The sequence below is a fragment of the Sardina pilchardus genome, chromosome 2 (genome assembly GCF_963854185.1).
Source record: "Sardina pilchardus chromosome 2, fSarPil1.1, whole genome shotgun sequence".
Lineage (NCBI taxonomy): Eukaryota > Metazoa > Chordata > Actinopteri > Clupeiformes > Clupeidae > Sardina > Sardina pilchardus.
The window spans coordinates 32,389,981-32,416,457 of NC_084995.1; the positions used below are offsets into that span (position 1 = coordinate 32,389,981).

The window sequence follows — 26,477 nt, forward strand, 5'->3', positions numbered from 1 at the left end:
ACTGTAACTCCCCGGACTCCACACCTACTGCAGCACAGGCCACGTCTGTGTGTACCACCTGTAGCAATGTCTCCCAGTGACACACACTGCCTTCAGAACCGCTGGCCAGGACCCTGACTAGACCCCTTGTTTTGGGCTCTCTAGAGTCCAGAACCATCTCAGACCCCACTGAGGAGGCCCTGGGTGGGGATTCTCAGCACGCCTTGCATGGCTGCATCTGACTCCCTTCGTGTGAGCACCTAGCCTGGGTGTTCCCATCCTGCCTTGCGCGGTGATTTCAATCACGCAGCTACTGTAAGGCAGTCTGGAAACTAACACCCAAATTTCCGCCTGATGTTGGCGACCAATCACAGAACAGGGGAGAAAGCAAGACCATGATGAGCTATGCACAGACGCATTTGATAGACATCCGTGGCGCCCAATGAACGGATCTGGACATTTTTTTTAAAATACGAGAAAACGAACGTCTGGTTGCCAGACCACGTCTCATTTGAGAAGTGGTAGGCGCTAGCCAGGCTAGTGAGCACCCACCCCTAGCCTGCTCTGAGGGCTGCTTCATTAAAGCAGACTTACGACGGACAGACAGACAGACAGACAGACATGCTGAGGGTCTAGAGAGAATGCAGAAACCTGGACGGTCCTCCCAAATGAGACAACCCCCCCCCCCACCACCACCACCCCTTTACTTTCTTGATAGTGAAGGTGCAAAAGAATTTGCAAGGCAATAGTTGTCTTTGTTCAAATGAATTCAGCAGCCATCAAGGTTGACCAAAATACTGCATATTCAGATGTGGACTTTTTTTTTTACAAGCAGAGCCACTGGAGCAGAGACAAAGGGAGCCTTGAATATATGAAATATTTATCCACGTGTTTCACACTGGGACTGCACCTTGGCACTGTGGCGCGGGTGCAACAGGCTTTATAATTACAGGGCTATCACTCCAGTCTGAGGCCCACCTGGAAAATGGTGTGCATCACCTAGATAAGGGCACACTGACTGCTTATCTGAACAGACACAGACACAGACACAGGCAATCATGACACCAGGATTGGATCCACTGATTGATTCATTTCCATATTCCCGCAAAGAGCGGGATTCCGGGAGACCATTAAAAGCACCCGGCAATATTATGAGGCTCCAGAAAATTCATGAGGTGCCTCCTGTCAGTCAAGGGGCAGCTCTACGATGAAGCTCTCTGCCTGACAGTCTGTCTGTCACCCATTTTGACTGACAGCTCAGAGGACAGGTAGTGTGAGTAAGAAAGGAGAGCGCTGCTGGCTGGAATGAGGGCATCAACAGCGGTCTTCCACCCATTCATTCAGCCCAGGTAGGCGAGTCCCTGACCCAGTCATACCCTGGCGCCCCCCCTCCCCCTCCTCCTCTCTCATTCATCCTCTTGTTGGTTTCTGGCCAGTGAGCAGGGGAGGCCACTTACATAAGCACCATCCGGCGACTCAGAAAGCTCCAGCTACCCGACTTCACCCTCTCTATCACTTCTCTCTCTCTCCTGCGCTCTTAGCACTTTCCCCCTATACTACTTCTGCCTTTCACACCCCCTCCTCTCCACACACAGCCTCTCTCTCATTTTTCGAGAGTGCGTGTGCTTTGTGTGTTTTTATTTATTTATTTATTTTTTAGTTGGGGTGACTCAGTGTGTCTCTGCAGGAGAGAGACTTCTGAGAGAGGGGGAAGTGGGGAGGGGACGTCTTCTCTGCTCTCCCTCCACAGATGCAGTAGACAGTCTGCCTCTCTCCGCGCTGCTCCGCGCTGCTCCGTGCTCCCGTCCCCAGGCCCATTAGAGTGCGCCGGCACACGGCACCTGGGACCGGGGGACAGCGGCGCCGCGCCACTCAGCTGGGAGCTCATTTGGTTGTCTCCGCTCCCGCCCTCTTCTCTTCTCTTCTCTTCTCTTCTTTCTATCTTACCAATGCTCCAGGAATTGTACACTGACTCACACTGTTGCATTATCTCTCTTTCTCTCTCTCTCTATCTCTCTCTCTCTCTGTCTGTTTTCCTCCCTCTCTCCCTCCCCATACCCCCCCCCCATCTCCCACCCTCTGTCTGATTGCCTGTCAGGAGACAATGCTGCCACGTGGATTTTATTTACAGCGTAATTAATGAAAATGTATCATGGCATCACACAGATACAGATAACATGGCAGCCCCTCTCATACTCTCTCTCTCTCTCTCTCACACACACACACACACACACACACACACACACACACACAGTAGCGCTCTCTGTCCCGGGTGAAGGGCCTCTAATGAGATGCCGTGATAACAATGAGGCAGGTGAGATGCTTTTTAATTGCTTTACCCAGAGAAACATACCGATCACGAAGATGACCTTTGGTTTCTTCGGATCCACCGGCATGCCGACTGCTGAGAGAACAATAAAATGAAAAGCGGAGGCAAACAACAAACACCAGTTTATGCATGCAGGAATGTCAACATGGCCAGGGAATAAGGACGGGCTGCTTACTGATGCCTGTCAAGAAGGTGATTTGATTAGAATTCTTTGTTTCTACACATTGTTTCTGGGCAGAGTTGCTTATTCGTATTCATCCAGCTCTCCCTGTGCTGTTTAAAATGCCTCGCCGTACCTTTAACGGACTGACAAAGACAAAGAGGTGCCTGGAAACAGAAAAGGCTCTTCCTCACTTCCACCCCAAGCTCAATGAGAAGAGAAGCACATCCTTTCTGCTGATGCTCATCTCCGTCCACACTTCAGTGGTGACTTCAGAAGAACCACAGACATCCAATGATGACTGCCAGACTGACTGTGTGTGTGTGTGTGTGTGTGTGTGTGTGTGTGTGTGTGTGTGTGTGTGTGTGTGTGTGTGTGTGTGTTTGGACTGACTGCAGGCTTGAGAGCACACTATTTATTTTAGAAAAGCTGGGGTTGCACGTACTGTATCTGCAAAGGTTAACACATACTTACAGGGAGAGGTTGAACTGATGCACCATAACCCAAAACATTCATTCTCTCATGAATGGCATAGAATAGTTAACAATAGTTGTCACACACACACACACACACACACGCGCGCGCACACACACACATCACATTACATCACATCACATCACATCACATTACATCGCATCACATCACATCACATCATAGCACTTAATGTGGGCCAAATACTCACTCTCTGTTGAACACCCTGCACATGCTGCCACCTCTTCATCTGCCTGTCAGAGAGAGAGACAGGAGACAGAGAGAGGGAGAGAGAGAGAGAGAGAGAGAGAGAGAGGTTGATAAGAAAGACAGAAGAAAGAGAAGAAAAACATGAGATAGAAATAGATCCCATTCTTTCCCTTGAGAGCACAAGCCTGGTGGCTGATGGCATAGCGCGCGGGGAGGGTGAGAGCGGGGGGAGCAACACAGAGTTTATCCATCCCTCTTGTTTTGCTTCCACCCCCCACGACGAGCACACACACCTGCAGCTCAGCCACACACACACACACACACACACACACACACACACACACACACACACACACACACACACACACACACACACACACACACACACACACACACACACACACACACTCCCTCCGACTGCTAATGAATCCAGCGCTGCTCTTATCGTACTGCTCTGGCAGGAGCACCACAGACATATAGGGCACACGACGGCGAATAACAAACTGGCTAAAAGGTCATGTGCTTTTTTATGTCAAAAAACAGCAAACCTTTAAATGCCACATTAGAGGCTGGGGCAGGGCGGCAGTACTTTACTCTGCTTTAGTGGGCTTCCTGTAGAACACAACACAGACCATAATGGCGCTGGCGTGGGCTCGGAGAGTGACTCTCTGGACTAGAGTGTGTGGAGGACGGACTCATGGTGTGTGTGTGTGGTAGCGACGGGGCCTGGCGCTGCCCAAATGGAGCTGGTGGTGGTCAGTGACCTGCGGTGGTCAGTGACCTGTGGTGGTCGGCGTCTGATGGGGAGGGGGGGGGGGGGGGCGGAGGGGAGTGGTCAGAGACGGGGAGTGGGGGAGGTGGCGGCCGAGAGGAGAAGCTGGCTGTGTGTCGATCTGCAGGCTGGCACGGGTGGTGACACAGACTCCGAGTGGCTCGAAGGAGGAGGAGGAGGAGGAGGAGGAGAGTCCAGAAGGGTGGCAGCAGCGAGGAGCCAGTTGGTCATGTGGGCATGCCAGCTGGTGCAATGAGTCACATGGGAGACAGGGAGGCTCAGGGGGGCTCATCCTCCTTCCCCCCTTTCAAACACACACACACACATACACATACACACACACACACACACACACACACACACACACACACACACACACACACGCACATACACACACAAATAAAAATCATCTGGCTACATATGCACCACTAATAACCTAAGGTGAATCACAGACCATGTTTTCCGGTAAACATGGTCTGTGATTCACCTTAGGTTATTAGTGGTGCATATGTGAGGAACTTAAAAAGGCAGAGGTAACGTTATCTCCACGAGGACATTCTGCGCTCCGCTCATCGCCATCCCTCATTAGCTGGGGGGAAGTGAAGCGGAACGAGGCAAACACGGGTCAACTGGAGAGGGGAGCAGGGACACACACACACAACATCCGCTCTGGGAAACGTCACTCAGCTCTCTCTTCCTCTTCCTCTTCCTCTTCCTCCTCTCCCGTGCCACCTCCTCTCCTCCACTCCTGTTCCGTGTGAGTGTGAGTGTCCGTTCACAGAGTAGTGCGGCGTGAACAGTCCACGGGGCCGGCCGCCGAGCCAGAGTCCAGTGCTGAGCGGAGATCCCACAGGCGTGGGCAACAGAGGAAGTCTCGGCACTAGCACACGTCCTCCATCTTCCTCCACAACCTCACTTTCTCCATCTCTTGTTAGCTCACACTATCACTCTCTCTCTCTCTCTCTCTCTCTCTCTCTCTCTCCCTCTACCCCTGTCTACCCCTCTCACTCTCAATTTCCCCCGGTCGCCTGGGTGAAAGAGACTTACGCAACCACACTCCATTAAGAATGTCCCCTTTACCCAAAGCACAGCACGAGCAGCCTGGGCACCAAATACTTCTACATTCTCGGGTGAGAGTGGGGGAAGCAACACAGAGTTTCTCCATCCCTCTTCTTTTGCCTCCACCCCCCATTACGAGCACACACACCTGCAGCTCAGCCACATACACACACACACACACACACACACAGTATGACAGTGGGGTGGGCATCTTGTGGGGTGGGCAGTGTGGTGGGCATCTTGTGGGTGGGAAGTGGGGTGGGCATCTTGTGGGGTGGGCATGAGTGGGCAGGGGGCATCTTGTGGGGTGGGCAGTGTGGTGGGCATCGTGTGGGGTGGCCTGCCGCCTGTTGAGCTCAGACGGAGACACGGGGACTGGCTGTGCCTGCAGGGGCCCACGGGTGGCCACAGATGACACGGTCACTGTGTGGGCGGGTGAGGCTGGTGGAGAGACTGCTTTCTGTTTGTGGTGTGTGTGTGTGGGGGGGGGGGGGCCTATTTCCTCAGAGTGTTTGTGTGGTGTAAGGGGTATGCATGCATGTGTGTGGTGATGGTTAAAGTGGAACACACCCTCATTAATCCACACAGACATTCACTCTGTCTAGACCTTCAAGCACACACAGAATCATGCATACAGAGAGACCCACAAGCACGCTGTTTGAGACACACACAAACACACACACACACACACACACACACACACACACACACACACACACACACACACACAGCTGTGAGGTGCTTGTGTTATTTGACATGCTTTGGCCCTTCAAAGCCAAAGTAGATTCAGAGATGCAGCTGCAGTTTCAAAGAGACAGACCTAAGCTGCCTTGCTCACTCTCCCCTGTCCGTGCAAAAAAAGCAGCTGAGGCTCTGGAACAAAAACAAGGCTCATGTCTCAAAAAAAGACCAAGGGACTTGGGAAGAGGGGAGTGCTGCTCTGGCCAGCATCACATGGCTCAAATGAGTTGTGAGGCTCTCAGAGCTCTGGGCAGTGGCGGTCAGCATCCCAGCGCGTGCAGCCTCAACTCCAGCTGGCTGATTAGTTCTGAAGGGCGGGCCATTACAGCAAGCTGTTTTGGAGGCACACACACACTGAGTCACATTAAACAAGGCCACTCCATTGTGCACTGGCGAGACGAACAGTACGACCATACCAAAAAAAGACAATATGGTTATGCAATGGTTGTGGTTATGCTATTTGGCAGATGCCTTTTTCACAAGCGTGTGTGGATAACGAAGCAGTCGACAGAATAACCAGGTGACAGGTCTGTGAGGCAGGACACAGTGCACCTGAGTTTCTGATCATTCTACATCATCCATTAGATAACAAGGCTGCTCACTACATACTGTAAGACTGTAATACTGTAAGTACAATACCTAGAATCAAGACCAAGCTGAAGAGTCAGGTACTCAGCGTATTATAATAACATGTCAAAGTGCAGATGCTCAGAGGTTACTGACGTTTCATGTTACCAGATTACATTTGATCTTTTACTGTCTATGGATGACATCCAAACACAGCATTAGGACTACACGACGACGTCCGTGTTGTGTTGAGTTCACAGTGCTTCTCTCGGTTGTGATCTGAGCTAACTAACTTGAATTTCCCCTTGGGGATCAATAAAGTATCTATCTATCTATCTATCTATCTATCTAACTAATAATCTTAAATGGACGCGCTGGAGGTCAGAGAGTGTGTCGTCTCCTTGTAGAGAGAGCTGCTGCTGATGAAGTGATACAGTAAGTCTCTGTGATGGATGAAACAGCCTCTATAGGTGTAAACGGGTCCCATCTGGGGCTCAAGGACACAGGCACCATGTGGCAGAGTGGGCAGCGACAGGTCTTTGGCTGAGGAGCTGAAATGTGCCACAACTGGTGTTGGGTTTTATTACATTTTATATGTATTACAGTACATTTGGCTGACGCTTTTCAACCAAAGTGACTTTATAACGTGGTAAAAACATTTAAGCTTTTTAGAGCACTTCTAACAACAAATTAAAAACCGCAATAAGTGCATCAATGAGTGTAAATAAGTGCATCAATGAGTGCAATTGTCTGCAGTAGTGCTATGAGAGAGGAGATGTTCTCTGAAGAGCTGGGTTTTCAGAACATTTTTGAAGATGGCGAGGGATGTCCCTACTCTAGTAGGAACAGGTAGTGCGTTCCACCAACGAGGGACACTAACCATGGGTCTCAGGGCGTGTTGGTGAGGGTGCAGCCACACTGGTGCTGTGAGTGGGGAGGAAGTGGCACTGCCAATGCGCTCGCCATCACGTCTCATTTGTACAGCTCACCGAAATAATTGGACAATTATCGTATATATAGGAGGATGGCGGAGTTTAATTGGACACTGCATGTACGGTACAGTCTGGACCAAAGCAAAAACACTTCAGAGGCATCAGCTTGTTATAGACCTAATGTGTGAAGGTAGAAAAGGAGCAGCCTGACACACAAACGAGCTCATGAATTTAAAAAAAACATTCAAAGTTCCACTGAATTCAAAAGGGCGGCTTGGGCGGCCGGAAATTGAAGCCATTCGTCTGCTGGACAGCAGATGTTGATTTAAAATATCACAGCAATTTGTCTTCCTGAGCAGGTCAACTACAATTGGTGGTCACCATTTAAGTAGCAACGTGTGGTTGCATGCAGGGATATTTGTGCCGCAGCAGGGTACAGATGATTGCTGTGCAGGTGGTCTTATCCATGCAAAGCTATGTACAGTATAAATGGTGGCAGTGATTTGAGCACAATCATGGTCACTGAAGAGACTTTATGGAACTGAAAGAATACCTACAGTACTCAACAGTTCTGCATGCACATACTGTTAGCCTCAGCAGTGCTTGAGGATACTGACTTACTTTCACATTCATAAATAACAGCATCAAATACATCTTTAAGCCATAATGCTATATGAATAATGAACACAAATGTTAGAGAGGTATGAGCAGAAAGGTCTTTAGTGGTGTTCAGGCATCTTACAGGGAGATGGTGAGTGGAGGGGGACTTTATGGAACTGAATGAATACCTACTCAACATGCACATACTGTTAGCCTTCTTGTGTGGATACTGGCTTTCATATTCATAAATAACAGCATCCCAAATTCATATTTAAGCAATAATGCCATATGAATGATGACCATACGTGTAGAGAGATGAGCAGAAAGGTCTCTAGTGGTGTGTGCAGGCATCCTATAGGGAGATGGTGAGTGGAGGAGACTGAGCTCATGTGCTGCTCATGGGGCTGTTGTTCTGTGTCAATAGAGCAGAGCAGTGGAGGGCTTGTGCAGGAGGGAGATGGATATTCGCTGGTGCTATAATGCAGACATTGTAAGCTGCTTGTTGATCTCACTGCCACATTCTACACTGCCAGTAAACGCTTGAGCTTCACTCTCAGTCTCTCTCTCTCTCTCTCTGTCTGTCTTTGACTCAGCACAGCAATTCAATGTATCTCATTTTCTCTCTCTCCTTTTTTTGAAATGGGTGACAATCTGAATACTTACGTGAATGTGAATCCAAACGTTTTGTGAACAAAAAGGCAAAGAGCGTTCCGAGGCAATCGTAATAGAAGCTTAAATGCCAAAGGGACATAAACCATTATGCCTCATGGGAGATACAATGAAGCTATATTTCATCAATTTCTTAAATTTACATAATTCTAAAGCGGTCAGATACAAGCAGTACGCAGGCGGAGGGGAGAAGAGAGGGGAGAGTTGAACAGATAGAAGAGAGTTGTAAAACAACAGATAGAAGAGAGTGGTAAAACAACGTGTTGCTATACTCATATGTGATGCATGCCTCATAGCATACACATGTCTCACAGAAACGAATGCTACTTACCTGCTCATCAAGTTTGGAGGGTTCGTCTGCCTCTGTCAGGCTTGTGGTGTCTGACAGCAAACTAAGGTCAAGCTCACTAGGGCCTACAGAGAGAGAGAGAGAGAGAGAGAGAGAGAGAGAGAGAGAGAGAGAGGAGCATTACCTTAATGGACATAACACTGAGAACAGAGAGGAAGTAAGGCTGTGCTGATTCACTTAAGACACCCCAGGCTCCTTTGCATCACAGAGAACGACACTCATGCAGAGGAGGGTGACTAATCTTAAAACATGACGGCCCTGATGAGAAGCCTCTGTAGATTATTAACACTCCAACAAGCCGTTAATAGGCTATATTCTCAGTGCCCGAAGGCCAGTCTTTAAGTGGACTGGAGACGGACTGAGAATATGAGTTGATGATTGATGAGGAACATGAGGTGGCAAGGGATTCCTTCTATTTTATTACTAATAAATCAAATATATTTTTGTGAACTATTCACACCGAGTGTTGCAAATTTTCCAGTCTCTTGAGAATTTAGAAGAAATGTTCAATTGTGGGTCATTCTTCATGCTTAACACTGTCTTTTTGTGGAATCCAGTCTTGTTTCTCACTCTCTTCTGTCTCTGGATTCTTTGGGTCACTCAATTAATTCTTCAGTTTTTCAATGGGACATGGTGCCTTTGAACAGACACATCTACAACCACTACACACCTACAACAATGTCTCAGATACTCTTTCATTCAGTCTCTGAATGGCAACCAGTCTTATGTATTCATTGTTACCATACTTGCCATGCAATTTAATTTCCCATTGCCTGCACTTCATAACAATCCCCAGCAGAGATTATGAATGTGGTTATGGAGGCATGTGTGTACTTTGATCTTCACTACCGTTGCAAATCCTATTTTAGGCATGCAAAAAAATGCAAAAATGCAAAGTGAAACTTCTGACAAAAAAAAAAAACACGGGCAAGAGGTAACACTTGCACGTTGGCCATTCCAAACTGAAATATTTTTTCCTTTCAGAGTCTAGCTATGTTAGCAAGGCAGAGGAGCAGAATCCGACTCAGCACTCTGCTCCCAAAATCAGCCACGTCTCAAGATGAGACTTGACATGTTTTTTCCGGGGTGAAGATGACGGCATGTCAGAGAACGGCCTTGACTGTCCACACCAGAGGAGTCCTGTCCGCAGTCCACTGTCCCGTCATACCAGAGCGGACGTTTTGCACTCTGCAGTATATTAATGTCATATATAACGCCAACACACACACACACACACACACACACATACACAGACACACACACTCAAACATAAACACACACACACACACACACACACACACACAAACACACACACACACACACACAAAAACACACACAAACACAAATACAAACACAAACATACGCACACACACAGATATCCACCCCCCGGTACTGCCATTCATTTATCTGCCATTAGGGACAGCTTCCACAGTAATCTCCACCAAAACCTATCCTGTGGAGGGGGTCAAGTGAGCAATTTAGCAGAGTGCAAGAGCTGCCCAGACCACTAAATGGCCCGCTGTGCTTTTATCCCTTCGCTTTCTTTCTGTCATTTCTCCCGCACTCTCCAATCTCTTTAGATTAGCCATTTCCAGCAGGCCACCGGGATCCAAGAAGTGGCTTCCTCAGGGAAGAATGCAAGCTGTGCGGCGGGGGGAAATTAGACTGATGGAGATTCTCAAGAGTGTCCTATTCAAAAACAGTGCTGTCACACCTGGAGCCCAGAGGGTGCGGGAGAGAGGCTCTCACTGCCGTTTCACAACTAAACTCATTACATGCCAAAGAGAGAGGCACCAGCTGGCAAATGGACTGCCCCCCCCGCCACCCCCCACCCCCCGGAACCCCACCACCCACATAACACGGCACTACTCCTCACCGCTCCTACATACATATCGCCATGGAGAAACCTGGGGGCGACCGAGAAGATGCGTGCCACACAGCAACAATGCCCACACTGCCGTCACTCTGCTGCCAACCAGCCTGCCAGTTGGAGTACAAAGATGATCACCCAGTGCCGGGGGGAGGGTGGGGTGGGGGGGGAGGAGTTTCTTCTGTTGATGCCCACCGCGGGATGCCCACTGCGGAGAACTTATACGGAGGCTAAACCTGCTAAAACCCGTAGCAGCACAGCACAGCACAGCACAGCACAGTGCGCTACCAGACTGGACGAGTTGTGCCAGATAGTATCACCAACACCGTCAGCACCCCCAACACCCAAGTCACTGTGAAGGGATGAGAGGCTGAGGGGCTGAGGGGCTGAGGGAGAGGCTCGCTCTCTTCATTTCCTGAGGGATCAGAGTTGGCATGCGTCCCTCCCCTGCATCACTCAAGCGAGATATAGAACAAGCAAAGCTCTCAAATCCTCAAATATGTTATTGCTTCTTATCTTCAGCACTGGGGGTGTGTGGGTGTGTGTGGTGGGTGTGTGTTTTGTGTATAGTTTTTTTTCTAGTCTTGAACATGGAGAACGTGTTCCATCTCCCCCGGCTGATAGAGGGAACGGCGCAGAGATGCTCTGTGTGAGATCCCAGGAGCCGAGGAATGCTTAAGACCCTCTGACACACTGAGGTCTGCTTCACATATACCACAATTATGGGTCAAAGATGGACTTTTCACAGAGGGAATATATATTGTACATGTCTGTGTGTGTGTGTGTGTGTGTGTGTGTGTGTGTGTGTGTGTGTGTGTGTGTGTATGTGTTCGTGTGTGTCTATATACGTAATATATTGTGTTACTATCTTAGGAACCATGCTCTCTGGCAGCTGAATGAACACACACACAGAAAGCAGCATAGGAACTAGATACATGCTTGTCATGATCAATGGGCTATGCATATAAGCCACCACTGGAGTGCCTCAAGCCAGATGGCCTGCTGGCTATAATGTCACATTCCTGGTTCATGGCTTCACTGGATATTCCTGAGGCACTGAGGCACTGTCCTCACAGTCATGAACAGGAGCATGCAGGGCTTTTGAGATCTCTACGTGTGCTCTGCTACGTGTTGTGCCTGAGGCAGAAGGGGTGACGCTAAGAGATGTAGCCCTCTAACTGAGTGTATGTGCATGTGGTATGTGTACACTTTGTGTGAGTGAGTGTGTGTGTGTGTGTGTGTGTGTGTGTGTGTGTGTGTGTGTGTGTGTGTGTGTGTGTGTGTGTGTGTGTGTGTGTGTGTGTGTGTGTGTGTGTGTGTGTGTGTGTGTCTGTGTGTGTCTGTGTGTGTCTGTGTATGTGTGTCTGTGTATGTGTGCGTGTGTGAGAGAGTTTGGGGATGGCGATCACGTATAGGCTTAAGGGCCGCTCACACCAGTAACGATAACTGTAACGATAAAAGAAAAAATCTGTCCTTGTGTTAATGAATGTGATGTCTAAAATGTGATGGGTTCTGATTGGCTGTTACAGCTATCCTTCTTGGTGTGTGAACGGCCCTTTATCCCCCTCCCCAGCATCTCTATCTCCTCCAGGCCCTGCTCTATCAGCTCGCGGCTTATCTTAGCTTAGCTGAGTTTATCAGGCACAGCGCAGTGCCTGGACAAGAGCCACACAGCCTCCACTACACCCGGGCCATCCATGAATCCATCTGTCTGAGCTAGTCCTGCATGATCACCCTGCCCACTTGCCCCACAAACACAACTAGAGTGGAGTAGTCCATATTCCCTGAAATGTAAGTGTGCGGACTGTGTGTGTGTGTGTGTGTGTGTGTGTGTGTGTGTGTGTGTGTGTGTGTGTCTCTCTCTCTGTGTGTGTGTGTGTGTGTGTGTGTGTCTGTGTCTGTGTGTGTGTGTGTGTGTCTGTGTCTGTGTGTGTGTGTGTGTGTGTGTGTGTGTGTGTGTGTGTGTGTAATATTATATAATCAAAGCCATGTGTATCTGTGTAATTACAAGTTCCCTTCAACATTGATAAGTCCAGATCCATTACCATTATCCATTTTTGTCTGTCTGTGTGTTTGCTTTGTACAGCCAACAAGCTCATTAAACTTACTTTATACCACTGCTTGGTCAAATGTCCTATTGTGATGCGCTGTTTGGAACGTGCATTATTTTTCTATATACCGCACGGCTATGAAGTAGTTCCCTACTTTTGGGCTTATTACACTTGAATATTAATTCGCCAATGTCAATGTAACGGTAAAAACAACAACGTTGTATCTAAGACAGCGGCAATATAAACGAAAGTGATAGTAGCAGTGGTATAAGCGGGATAATCAACTCCGCGCCGTGCGTGGTGTAAAGTGTAGAGTCGTGGTCGAAGTGTAAAGTCCCCTCCGCCTGCGGCGTCGGGTCCTTATTACCACTTCGAACGTGCATTATTTTCCTATAAACGCACGGCGCGTCGTTGATTATCCCTTACGTATGGGGTAGAGTTTGAAAATGAGTCCATGCTAGCAGCAAAGACATTGTGTTGGTCAATGGCAAACTGCCACTTTGTGTGTGGTGAGATGACTGTGGCTGAGCACTGTCAGAGAATGGAAGAAGATGTATAAACGTGTCTACAGTATGTCTACAATATGTATCTTGTTTATACATATACACAGTGATGCTCATAAGTATGTACTAAGTAAGTACTAAAAGGAGGAGTATAAAATCATCTTTTGAAAATTTATCTTAATGCCTTAAGTAAAAAAATGAGGAAATATCCAACCTTTAAGGACACCAATTTTCTTTGTGAATGAATAATGTATCATAAATAAATACATGCTTTTCCTAAAAATACAGGGGTCACAAGTGTTTGCACCCCTATGTTAAATTCCCATAGAGGCAGGCAGATCTTTTTTATTAAGGCCAGTTAATTCCGGTCTGCATTGAGCTCAATGAGCATGAAACCAGCTAATAGGCTTTCTGATCTCTGATGACTGGAGGTTTACTCAGTTGCTACCGACTCAAAACCACAGCTCATTTGAATATCATGCCATCATGATAACTGAACCATACAAATTATACTTGGTGGTTATTTATCGCCCTCCAGGACAGCTTGGCAACTTTGTGAATGAGTTGGACATTCTACTGTCTGCTATTCCAATGGATACGTGCCCTCTGTTGATCCTTGGTGATTTTAACATTCATCTGGACAACTCCTCTTCAGTTGACTTCCTGTCCTTACTCTCCTCCTTTAGTATAACACGTGTTCACAGTCCTCCTACTCACAAGGCTGGTAAGGATCTTGATATGATTCTGCTACGTAACTGTACTGCAGACAACGTTTGGGTTAATCCTCTACATGTATCAGATCATTACTTCATTAGATTCTCTGTGCGTCTCCTTGATAACCCTACAGTTCCTGCTCCGACGATGTCATTCCGACGGAACCTCAGAAGCCTCTCAAGTGAACATTTTGCAACATTAGTAACTTCTGTACCTATTCCAAGCTCATTCTCATCACTTGAGGTTAATGATGCTACAGACACTCTTTGCTCTACACTGGCATCCTGTCTGAATGCAGCATGTCCTCTTTCCACAAGACCCACTCGTTCTAACCTCTCAAGTGAACATTTTGCAACATTAGTAACTTCTGCTCTACCTATTCCAAGCTCATTCTCATCACTTGAGGTTAATGATGCTACAGACACTCTTTGCTCTACACTGGCATCCTGTCTGAATGCAGCATGTCCTCTTTCCACAAGACCCACTCGTTCTAAACCTCGCCATCCATGGCTGACAAACAGTATACGCTCAGTACGCAAGGAACTTAGAGCTGCTGAAAGGAAATGGCGTAAATCTGGAGATAGAAATGATCTTAGTAAATACCAGTCTATGCTATCATCTTTTTCATCCACTGTCACACTTGCAAAAAGAACATATTATCAGAGTAAGATTGAGAACGCCACTGACAGCAGAAAACTTTTTGCTATGTTCAAGTCTCTTCTCAATCCTCCACCACCGCCATCAGCTACTTCACTGTCAGCAGATGACTTTGCAACATTTTTCACTGAGAAAGTTGCTAAGATAAGTGCTCAGTTTGATGACCCTATAAGAAGGACTCTGCCTGGTGTTAGCATGATGCCATCATTGGACTTTTTCTCTCCTCTTGATGAGGAAGCGGTCTCTCAACTGCTTCAGCGAAGCCGTCCAACAACATGCCCTTTGGATCCTGTCCCGTCTACTCTCCTGCAGTCTATAGCACCCGCTATTATACCGGCAGTCACACATGTATTTAATACTTCACTCAGTTCTGGAATAGTTCCTTCTTCTTTTAAACAGGCAAGAATTACGCCTTTGCTGAAGAAAAGTACACTTAATTCAACTGATGTGAAGAACTACAGACCTGTCTCCCTTCTTCCTTTCTTGTCAAAGGTTTTGGAGAAAGTGGTCTTCAAGCAAATGTGTGACTTCCTCTATCAGAATAACCTACTAGACCCTATGCAGTCTGGTTTCAAGAGTGGTCATTCTACTGAAACTGCTCTTCTATCTGTGACTGAAGCATTGAGAGTAGCTAAGTCCTCTGCTCAGTCATCAGTGTTAATTCTGTTAGATTTATCTGCAGCCTTTGATACGGTTAACCATGACATTCTCCTTTCTACACTATATGAACTGGGAATTTCTGGGAAAGCTCTTGACTGGTTCAAGTCTTACCTTAAAGGGCGTTCTTTTAGCGTGTCTTGGCAGGGACAGATATCAAAGTCTCATGACCTCACTACAGGAGTCCCCCAAGGATCAGTATTAGGGCCCCTCCTTTTCTCTATTTACACCACTTCTTTAGGTGGGATTATTCACTCTCATGGATTTGAATATCATTGCTATGCGGACGACACTCAACTTTTCCTATCCTTCCCACCTGAGGACTCTAGTGTTTCCCATCGGATCTCTGCATGCCTGAAGGACATTTCAATCTGGATGAAGGATCAGCACCTTCAGCTTAATCTTTCCAAAACTGAGCTCTTGGTGTTTCCAGCAAAAACAGCTATTCCTCAACAGATCAATATCCAGCTTGATTCATCCTCACTGACTCCAACCAGATCGGCACGTAACTTGGGTGTCATAATTGATGACCAACTTACTTTCTCTGAGCATGTTGCCTCAATTGCAAAGTCATGTCGGTATACCCTGTACAACATTAGGAAGATCAGACCTTATCTGACACAAGATTCCACTCAGCTTCTTGTACAGGCAATGGTTATCTCCAAGCTGGACTACTGTAATTCTCTGTTAGCTGGCCTACCTGCTTGTGTATTAAGACCACTACAGTTGATTCAGAATGCTGCAGCACGACTGGTCTTCAATCAGCCAAAGAGGACACATGTAACCCCTCTCCTAGTTACTCTCCACTGGCTCCCTATAGTAGCCAGAATTAAATTTAAATCTCTCACTCTGGCCTATAGGACACTGACTGGATCTGCTCCCAGCTACTTCAGTTCTTTAATCACGATGTACATTCCCAACCGCCCATTGCGATCTTCTGAGGAGCGTCTGTTATGTCGACCAACCATACATGCTAGGCCAAATTGTAGATCCTATTCTTCAGTGGTTCCATGTTGGTGGAATGAGTTGCCCAATGCTCTCCGTTCCAGCAACAGCTTTGGATCTTTTAAGAGGGGTCTTAAGGCATATTTATTTAATATGCACTTAGTCCTTTGAGTTTGTGATGTGTTATGGTTTGTATAATAGTATTGTTTTGTTATAATTTGTCTATTGATAGAATTTGAAATTTATTTTGCTATTGTCCTTAAATTTAGCCATACCATGCTTTAGTTATTATTATCATATATAATTAACTGAGTGACTTATTTGATTGCTATTCTCATTTCACTGTTTTATTTCTCATTAGGTTAGTGCTTAAAATTATTGTTCTACTGATAATATTACTATTCTCCCTAGTTTGTAGTTATTCACTGTTAACTTAATTTGTATTGTTATTTATTTGTATGTCGCTTTGGACAAAGGCGTCTGCTAAATAACCATAGCCATAGCCATAGCCATAGCCATAAATGAAAAAATAAAACACCATGCCAATCTCTAAGTATGGTGTGATGATGTGGGGCTATTTTAATTCCAAAGGTCAAGGGAACTTTATCAGGATGCAATGCATAGTATCCTGGTTCCATGAAATAACTGGCCTTTAAACATTCTAGTTTTTTTTCTTTGTTGTGAGGCTTGATTGAATATAAACATACAGTATATACCCTCATCATCAGCAGCATTGCTTGTTCACCGCTAAAACATACCTCTTTCTTTGATAAAACATCACCATTGCTAATTACTGATTCAAAGAATGTATCCACAATTAGATCTAATTATAGATTTGATTTAATAAAAAATGGCTTCAAAGGATTTTTATCTATGTTTAATTGACAAATGCACATGCATTCATCTGTAAAGCCTATGCTTTCAAATGTTAATCAAACATAAAAAAATGGACACTGGAGTTTCATTCGTTATTATATTCGGAACCTCCTTTTCACACTAATTACATAATGCATTAGAGCAATTCACCTTTAACAGAATTACATCACTTGGAGAGATATTGCTGAAATAATTATGTAAATATCCACCGAGCTGAAAAAGAAAATCGACTCTGCTTAGAGTCTGACCTTCACATCAGTCAATTAATGGCCGTGGTCAGCCCCCATCTCCATACTCTCTTATCGATCTCACAGTGCTCCCCCTCCCTGCATGACCACCACTATGGGACATCCTCTCCTGCCGTACCACTGAGACACTTAACAGAGACTGCAGGAGATGAACCGAGGAAATAAGTAAAGAAATACATAAAAACGAGTAACACAGAGAATTTCTTCAGCTCCTCCTCTCCATGTCTCGCTCCCCCATGAATCATTGCCACTCTGTGGGGCAGTTAATTCAACCCTGCCAGAGTCTCTCCCACCACGCGACCCCGTCTCCCCTAGTCCATCCCGAGGAGGCTGCCCGCTACAGAGTCTTGGCCTTTCACCGTCACGGCTCAGCGCCTTCTCCCGACTCCCTCGGTCTGCCTCAGCCCCGGCCCTGTCCAAACCAAGGTCAGCGACTGGACAAGACACACTCGTGCTCCTCATCAGAGTGTGTAGCGGGGTCATGTCCACTGACTCCCTGAGCCTCATAATCATGCATCAACAGGCCATTCAGCACAGCCACCCACCCACCCAGAGTTGTTGGTTGCAAGCTGCAGCGGCGGAACTGTGCATGGTGTCCTAACAGCCCAGCTTCACACTTACCTCCCTCATCATCCATCACGAGACAGCCGCTTAACACCGTCGTCAGGCACTAATACATCAGCGTAAAACCCTGCTGTTATGGCGAGAGATACTCTTGTGCCATTGGTCCGAGGAAGAGGATAGAGGAATTTTATATAAAAGCCCTTGGGATTTTATAAACTGTTTGGATTAGATGAAACTTCCCTATTACATTATTCATCATTTACGTGTCAAGTGTCATGACACAACAGATGCCACTGAATCAGACGCTCATCACCCGAACGCTGAATGTAAATTTGGAAGCCAGTCATAGTCGGTTTTCAGTGGTTGGACGCTACCGTTTTCATATCTTTTATGCACTGCATTGCCCTAGAACTGGTGCATGGTAATGTATGTATTGACTGACACATACCCTGTAAAGGACATCAATACGTACCTGCCACTGGTTCTTTGGTGGGAAAGAGCTTGTTGTCCACAGTCAGGCTGATGTCAAAGAAGACGTCCTCCTCCTCCCTGTCAGCATCTAGCTGTGTAGGCAGGAAAGAAAAAAGTAATGTCACGATCTGTTATTCAGAGCACTACAGACCTGTCACAGGTGGACACAGGAGGGAGGTCTCTCCGACTCTCTAGCTCTTCCTCACCATCCACTTTTCTATTGAGTTCATCTGAGGGAGCATCCTGCTGCCTGTTCTCCAGATGACCTTAAAATGGTGGGTTCACAATTTCACAATCCTTTTGAACCTCTTTCAAAATGTCTTTGAAAGCAGGTTTTGATTTTCAATGTCAAAACCACGCTCGTAACAGATCTTGACAATCCAACCCATCTTTCACCCATGGTTGAGTTTATTGAAGAATGGCAGCTTGTTCCACTGGTGATGTTACGTATGGCATTTTGATGGCACTTCACAAGGTCACTGCCAGAGCATGCCATATACAGTACCACACTGACACACACACACACACACACACACACACACAAACCATGTTACATTGACCTCCCCATAACATCTCCCCATTCATGTCTTCCCTGGTTTCTATGACAACAGACTAAAAGAGCTTCTTTGTGGCATGCACTGTGGAGGCGTGTCTCCCTATGGTAGGCTTCCGGAAGCGCCATACCTGTTTCACTGAACTCAAAAGAAGACTGAGATTAGTGATTAGAGATTAGTGATCTTCATTACCGGAATGTTCTATAAAATCATTGGAGAACTGGCAACATGACTTCTGTGCAACTTTAATGGTGTTTACCTTAAAAAACATTCCAAAGTGACTTAGAAAACATGACCATTCTGATGTACTGACAGACATGGGTGTTGTCTGCATTGCCCAGATACAGTATATGCCAAAGTTAGCACATAATCAACTATGTCAATACCGAACTCGTGTCATACCACTTGGCACCTCAGCAGGAGGGGCATCGAAGTGAATGGATTACAGGAGTAAAAAAAACAACTCTCAAGTCGAGCCACTAGGTTAATCTTGTGCAATCCTGACAACTACCTGTACAGTGCAGGCCTACAGTACCTGTCGCACATGAATGGCTGTTTAGATGGGACTTCAAACTAAACCTGGGCTGGGTATGATAGGATAAAGTTCATGTGATTCCCCATTTGTAAAGCAATGAGATGAACAGAACAAGTTAAATAGTCTATTTGTTTATGCAAGCCTAAATCTGGGGAAAACAAGCCACACATCTGAAAGCATACTATGAGCTAATGAGACAAAGAGGAGCTGGGAGGCTGCCTGAGGCATGTTTGGGTGGACACACAGGGCCCTGAGGAGAGGTGGCTTTGACGGCAGATGCAGCGTCCCTTGAGCAGGTTAATTGAAAGCCCACTGAAGAGGCTCTGGCCACTGAGTCACGTCACACAGTCCCTTGTGGTGGTGGTGACGGGGAGCCAATGCTGTGGAAGGCCCAGGTGGTGGTTAATGAAGACGGTCTTTCTTGCCAGGGAAAGAAAGGGTGACTTCAATCAAGCCTCACAACAAAGTAGGGGGAAAAAAACTAGACTGTTATCTCTGTGGCTGGCTGCTGCAATCCCGGCTGAAGCTTGAAAGCGTCTGGGTCTGGCCGTCAGAGGAATGAGAGAGTCAATTAAAATTGAACCCCCTCCCCCCAAGACACACACACACACACAAACACACACACACACACATACCAAATATTCAAGGCGACATCAACGTCAAGCACCAGGGAAGGTGTCTGAAGTTTGCCGACATGTCCTCGGCTAAACGAGACCGCACTTTTTCATGCTTCCTGTGCTCCAGGAAGGCTGAACTCCAACTATAAACATTCCAGTACCTGGGTAAGGCCATTTTAATTAGTTTAATGTTATGATGTCAAAGGTCATGATCTTTCACCTGACATTTACACCTCCAATCTCTCCTCTGCAGTAGCCTACCTTACAGTATGTACACCATTATGTGGTCTTTTAATAGCCAGTCCATTTCATTTGCACACAGTAATCTTATGAAAAGTGTCAAGTGTACCCATATGACCTTTACATCCACCTCTCCAAACTGCGTATACTGCAGTGCTGGAGTAAAATCCGCTATCACATCCTTCCCAGATCTCTACATGCTGAGTAGAAGCTAGTGTCCCAGGGTAAGCTATTTCACTGATAAGGAGGTACTGTATACTAATGCTTCCATCTTCAACAGGATCTCAGGGACTCAGTGGTGTAAGTGTTTACCATTAAAGCACCTGAGCTCCCCCACTGCTACATTCCCCACTGTGCCAAAGTGGAGAGGGCAAAAATGGATTAAGCAGCTAGAAATAAGAAATCATGTCTTGTTCATGTGTGACGCACACTGTAATTGAAGTCTGACACACAGGGACAAGTTCACGGTTCAGACCAAATGTACTGGTGCTCCAGTGTTCCTTTGAGTCCTTCCATTCCTGACAAGTAGGCCTAATGGAAACAGACTGAGATGAAGTAGGGGTATACTAAAGCGATCAGAAACAGATACATTCAAACTACAAACTGCATAGTTCTTCAGACATGCCATGTTGACATGTTGGATGATTTTGGATCCAACATCCCTTTATTGTTTACATACTATGGTGCATACAACTTACGGTAACTTGAAAAACTGTCATGATCACTATATGCCAATTAAATTGTCGGTCTTCGAGAAGTGGCACCACAGGGGAAACTACTCTGAGAGCCACTTAAGCACTTTAAAAGTGCTAAGGTACTTTAAGCAGCACAATGGAGTTTTGGTCTAAAACTAACCAGCTAGCTACCCAAAAGGCATGCTTTAACACCACACAGAGTCTTCACTGCACGCCTTCCTCCACTAACAGTGTGAATCCTGGATCGCCGGGGGGAATGACACATATGTTTCTCTGTCCTTTACATGACTGTATCCCAATTAGCTTGAAGATGACACTAAAAAGAGTTCCCAGATCCCATTTGTATATACTTCACAAATAATTGCATAGAGTGTTGCTTTAACATCGCTATATCTGGTGAGTGCTATGAACTGTATGCTCCAATCTATCGACACATTCCATTATAACCTATCAAACAAGCCCTTTGCAGTTTGAGTTCTCCTCCATAATAGTGTTTTCCGCTGTCAGTAGCCACCCTGTGTGTGTGTGTGTGTGTGTGTGTGTGTGTGTGTGTGTGTGCGTGTATGCGTGCGTGTGTGTTCACACTATCAACACAGACCTTTTCAGCTCAGTCAGACACTCATTACCTCTCTGGGACACACTTGAGGGAAGGGGATGTTTTAAACATGAGAGATGGCCCTGACCAACCTAAAGACCTCAGAGGGTTGCTCAGCTTAGCAGGAAGGTTATTTATATATAAAGAGTTCCAAGTCTGGAGGCTAATTCGGTCGACACAACTTCACTTCTCACCAAAATGACTGGGTTTAACAATATATTTGGCCTCATTCTAGCTCTGATTCAATTGGCCTTGACAAACTTTAGAATCTGACTGAATTCATGTCACTCAAATCGGTTAATGTTTGTCTTGCTGAAGGCTAATGCACATACTGTATACACATATTGAGATAAATATGCTGTGAAATGTGAAGTCGAAGGTCAAATATGGCCTCCCTGTTAACTTTGGACAAGCCCTTGCTCGTTATTGTAACATAACTCCCAGAAACTCACTTGTACAGAGTAAGTGAACAGATAAGTATGACTGATGTCTCTCTACATTGATATTACAATGTGATTAAAGGGGCGCATCTACGACTCTGTCTGATTAAAAAAATACCATATAATTAAGATAGCTTAGAGCAATTTCATAATTACCACACAAGGATGTGGGATGCCTTTTCCAACAACAGATTAAGTAACCAAGAAAATAAATAGCTGTGATAAATAGCTGTGACAACTCTCTTCTCTGCATGACTATTCATTTTAGCTATCTGTTCTATTTTACCTAAAACACCAAGTTAATGAATAGATTACTTTCTCTCTAGGGCCAATGCATAATGTAATTGCGAGATGTTATTACACCTATTAGTTACAGACACGCTCAAGAATAGCTCTGAAGGACAAACTTTAATTTCGGCGCTCCCATGAAAATGAAAATGTTTCTAGCACTGACTTCAACACCACTGTGTGTGTCTTACAACTGATGTTTTGACAGTGGAATAGGTAATACATTATCAGTGGTCATCATTTCATTATAAAATAAGATAAAAAAATAACATCATCATAATATCATCTCAGTTTTGATTACAATATTAAAGGGGGAGGGTGGCCGGGGGGGGGGGGGGGGGGGGGTGGGTGTCATCTGCAATCACACTAACAGTAACAATCTTACTGTATAGTATAAAGGGTACAGGTTGACAAAATGAAATAGGAAGAGGAAAGGCTGGCTTCAAACATGTTAAACTATTATCATTATGTGGATAACAGTCCCCTTTAGGGCAAAGAAGGATCACTGACTATGAAGGAAAAACACTATAATATTAGAAGCATCTTTTCCCAAGCATAAGAGCATTTCTTCACTAGAGCAGACTGACTTAATAACACATCAGCACACTGACCTTGTGTTTGAAAAACACATATATCCCTCTGCAGACAATACAGGCTACATGGATACAGGCATGATAATATGCCAAATATGTACAGTAGGTTCAGGCCATGGGTATAACCTATATGCTATCACCTGTAACTGCAAACAGATGACATATAATTCCCAGACAACAGGGAGTCAGTCAGCCTACTGTGTCATGACAGCTTGCCGTTAATCGGGGTCAGCGCTCACTGTACACTGACAGCAGAATTCTCTCTTGACTTCTTGACAGTCATGAGAAAATCAAACTGGCTGTGTTCAAAGTAGTAAGTCCCTTGAAGAAAGTGTGAAAGCAGAAGCCACTATCTTATTTCAAATGTAAATGCCACTTTCAGGGTAAGGAGCAATGACATCCTCAGTAGCATTTACTGTAGATGGATTTTGGATGACTAGTTGAGCAAGGATTCAATGGATCTTTTTTTATACACCATGGTGACAAGGATGGCCTATCCTGATATAAAATGTTACATTCAATCTTCAACTCCCAGAAGTCTAACCTTTAACAGACAACATTTAAAACAACACAACAACAGCTTTTGCAAGTTGTCTTTCTGAGAATGAGAAATGACTCAAAAGGAAATATGACATTTAGATATGTCAACAATGGCTAGACAAAAAGATTACAAAGTAAAATACTTACTCATAGACTGAACAGAAGAATACAACTCAGATCAACTGCCGATTCAACAGTCAATCTGTACGATAATGTTAGACAACTAAGATTTAGAACAAAAATCTAGCCATACTGTTTCACCCAACTGACTTGGCACAGATGCTGCAGAGGTTCAATGAGACGGGGCTGCAAACCTGCTGAGTCATTTATCAGATGTGAGAGCTGGCACTAATGTCATACATTATATTTACCACTTACAGTTTGATGGATGGCATGACACAGCACATTCTGAAGCTGCAGAGGCTGTAATCATGTAAAAGGCCGCTAGGATGAGAACATCCTCAAGGACACCGATGAAGAATGGCCCTATCTCATGTTCTAATCGAGAATACTGTGGTACAGCATGTGGTGAATTTGAACATTTGTTCAAAATCTTTCTTCAGAATTGCACATTTAGCAGAGCCTGTTTAGCCTGTTTAAGACATAAAGGCGACTGTGTTTGAATACTGAGCCATGAATATGAAACACAATCCTATTGAGATGTTTCAGCCTTGTTAATAATAGCCAAGTCAAATCAACTTTATGTACAGTATGTGGCACTTTTCATACACAGCGGCCATTCAATGTGCTTTCCAGAAGCAAACAGGAAGAGCTAATACAAGCATAAAAGGGCAATAGTCAAAGCATAGTTTAGAAAGTAACAATTAAAACAAATAACAAACATAGAATGATTATACTAGTCAAGCACCCAGTGGTTAGAGGCAGTCTATGGAGATTCTTGAAGTAGTCCCAAAGCATGTCCCAAAGGGTGTGTGTACTTCACAGGATCCCCCTTTGCCCAACTAAGGACAGCAATAAAAATAGTACCCAGCCTGAGGAGGGCTCTGTGAACTGAGCAATGAGGATCTTACCACAAACCACACTCAGACATGTTACAAAGATTGCCTTTAACAGACAGTCACAAAGGAATACAAAATCACATCCAGGATGGTGTGATACACATACAGTACTTTAGCTGAAAGACTTTCCCAGATTCAAAAACATGTATCTCCGTACTGTAGCCTATACTCCCAATAAGTCAGGAAGCAGGTAACCCCAGCAGGTAATTCCAGCAGGTAATCCCAGCAGTGATCCCAATGAAATGCTTATGAGCAGCACAGGCTTTATTAGCCCCTCTCAGTAACCCCTTTCATGAGGACCCAGAGAAATGTGACTCTCCAAAAGCCAGCGGTACTGACATGTTGCTGTCTATGAAACGCTGTCAGCATTACACCTTTTTGGTCAGATGTCTGGGAAAGAGGAGGGGTGCCATTTTTATAATCAACCATCTTTCCTTATGAGGCAAATGAACAACAAACCCTGAGCTCCAGAAGGCTTTGATTTCCTAGTTTAAAACGTCACAAAATGTTCTTCCTGCCTCTTTCTCCAGAGCCTCTGTCTGTTCACAGCAACCTGTGTCTCTGTTCCACTAGAGAAAGGGGAGGGAGAGCGTGGGAGTCTGTGTAGCAGCATGTGTGAACTGTCAGACAGAATGTGAGATTGAGGCTGAGCACTCTCACACACACAGGCAACCAATTAGCACCGGGAAGCTTCCCACTCACATATGACGTGATCGTGGGTTAAAAACACAAAGACAGACAGAGAGAGAGAGAGAGAGAGAGAGAGAGAGAGAGAGAGAGAGAGAGAGAAAGAAAGAGAGTCTGAGGTTCCCTCAGTCAGATCTTCTTAGATATCCACACAGACACACTCAATCGGATGCTAAATTGGATGGATTAAAAATAGATTTTAAAGACCCACTGCGGCCATTTGGCTAAACCTTATCATTTAATTGTTCCTCGGTGATGCTAATTCATAAATGCTTTCATGGTGAAGTAGCAGCTAGTATGTACAGTATCTCTGCACCTTCTTCCTCATCCCTGAAGCAGGGATTTCTTAGCTCCGCCACCCATCTCTGCCCAAAGATCTAGAGAGCTACATGCCCCCCCCCCCATCTCCCTAACTGTAGCTAATTTCAAAATGCAAAAAAAGGATCACTCTGGCTAATATGAATGCAACGTCCACACATACATGTACAGTGCACTTAACAACAATGACGTCAATACTATATAGTCAGAAATCAGTTTCAAGCTATTTTTGAGAATGATAAAAGCTAACAGCCCAATCAGAATCTATCCATTTTCAGACATCACATTCATCAACATGAGAAGAGACTTTTCCTGGAGTGAATGAGAATTAGTATGATCAGACCTTAATGGTGCACCATAGGAGAATCGGATAGTCAGTCCTCAACTTTTTTTCATTAATGAAACAGAAAAAAATAAATAAACAGCAAACAAACAATAACAACAACAATATTGCTTGCTGTGCCTAATAATTCGAGACACAAAGCACAGCCCAGACATGCAAGATAACACAAGTGCTACAAACATCTGACAGTGATAATAAATGGGTGGGCAGAGAGTGGCGGCAGTGAAGAAGCCTCTGAGGAGGGGAGGTGTGGAGGTGGCGTTTGGACTAAAATTGTCTGAGAGAGAGAGAGAGAGAGAGAGAGAACAAGAGGAGAGGGAGAGAGAGGTAGAGAGAGGTAGAGAGAGGGAGAGAGAGGGAGAGAGAGGCTGAGGCCAGACTGCTGTGTGGCGGAGGCTGTGCTCATGGGGCCGTGTGACAGCTGATCTGATAGGTCCTCTGTGCTCAGAGCACTGCACTGGGGAAAGAGACAACAAACAGTAAACAGCCCCTGCAGTGCCTGCCTTCCTCGCACTGGGACCGACTATCTATCCATCCATCCATCCAACAGGCGCCGCCCTTGAACTTACCTTCAACCAACTCCCCCACCCTCAACACACACACACACACACACACACAC

At 45.6% G+C, this 26,477-nt stretch overlaps 1 protein-coding gene across 2 annotated transcripts in view; it reads right to left on the minus strand.

The window, feature by feature from the left end:
* Positions 1–26,477, minus strand: part of ak5 (adenylate kinase 5) — a 51,128-nt gene that overhangs the window by 6,024 nt on the left and 18,627 nt on the right. Inside the window, exons 7-10 of one of the 2 annotated variants that reach the window (XM_062527491.1) lie at positions 18,396–18,486; positions 8,821–8,903; positions 3,151–3,193; positions 2,333–2,380 (exon numbers count right to left, since the gene is read on the minus strand). In XM_062527491.1, coding sequence (XP_062383475.1) covers positions 2,333–2,380; positions 3,151–3,193; positions 8,821–8,903; positions 18,396–18,486 — 265 coding nt within the window. Of the gene's footprint in view, positions 1–2,332; positions 2,384–3,150; positions 3,194–8,820; positions 8,904–18,395; positions 18,487–26,477 lie in introns of both variants that reach the window. The other variant, XM_062527484.1, reaches the window with a different exon arrangement.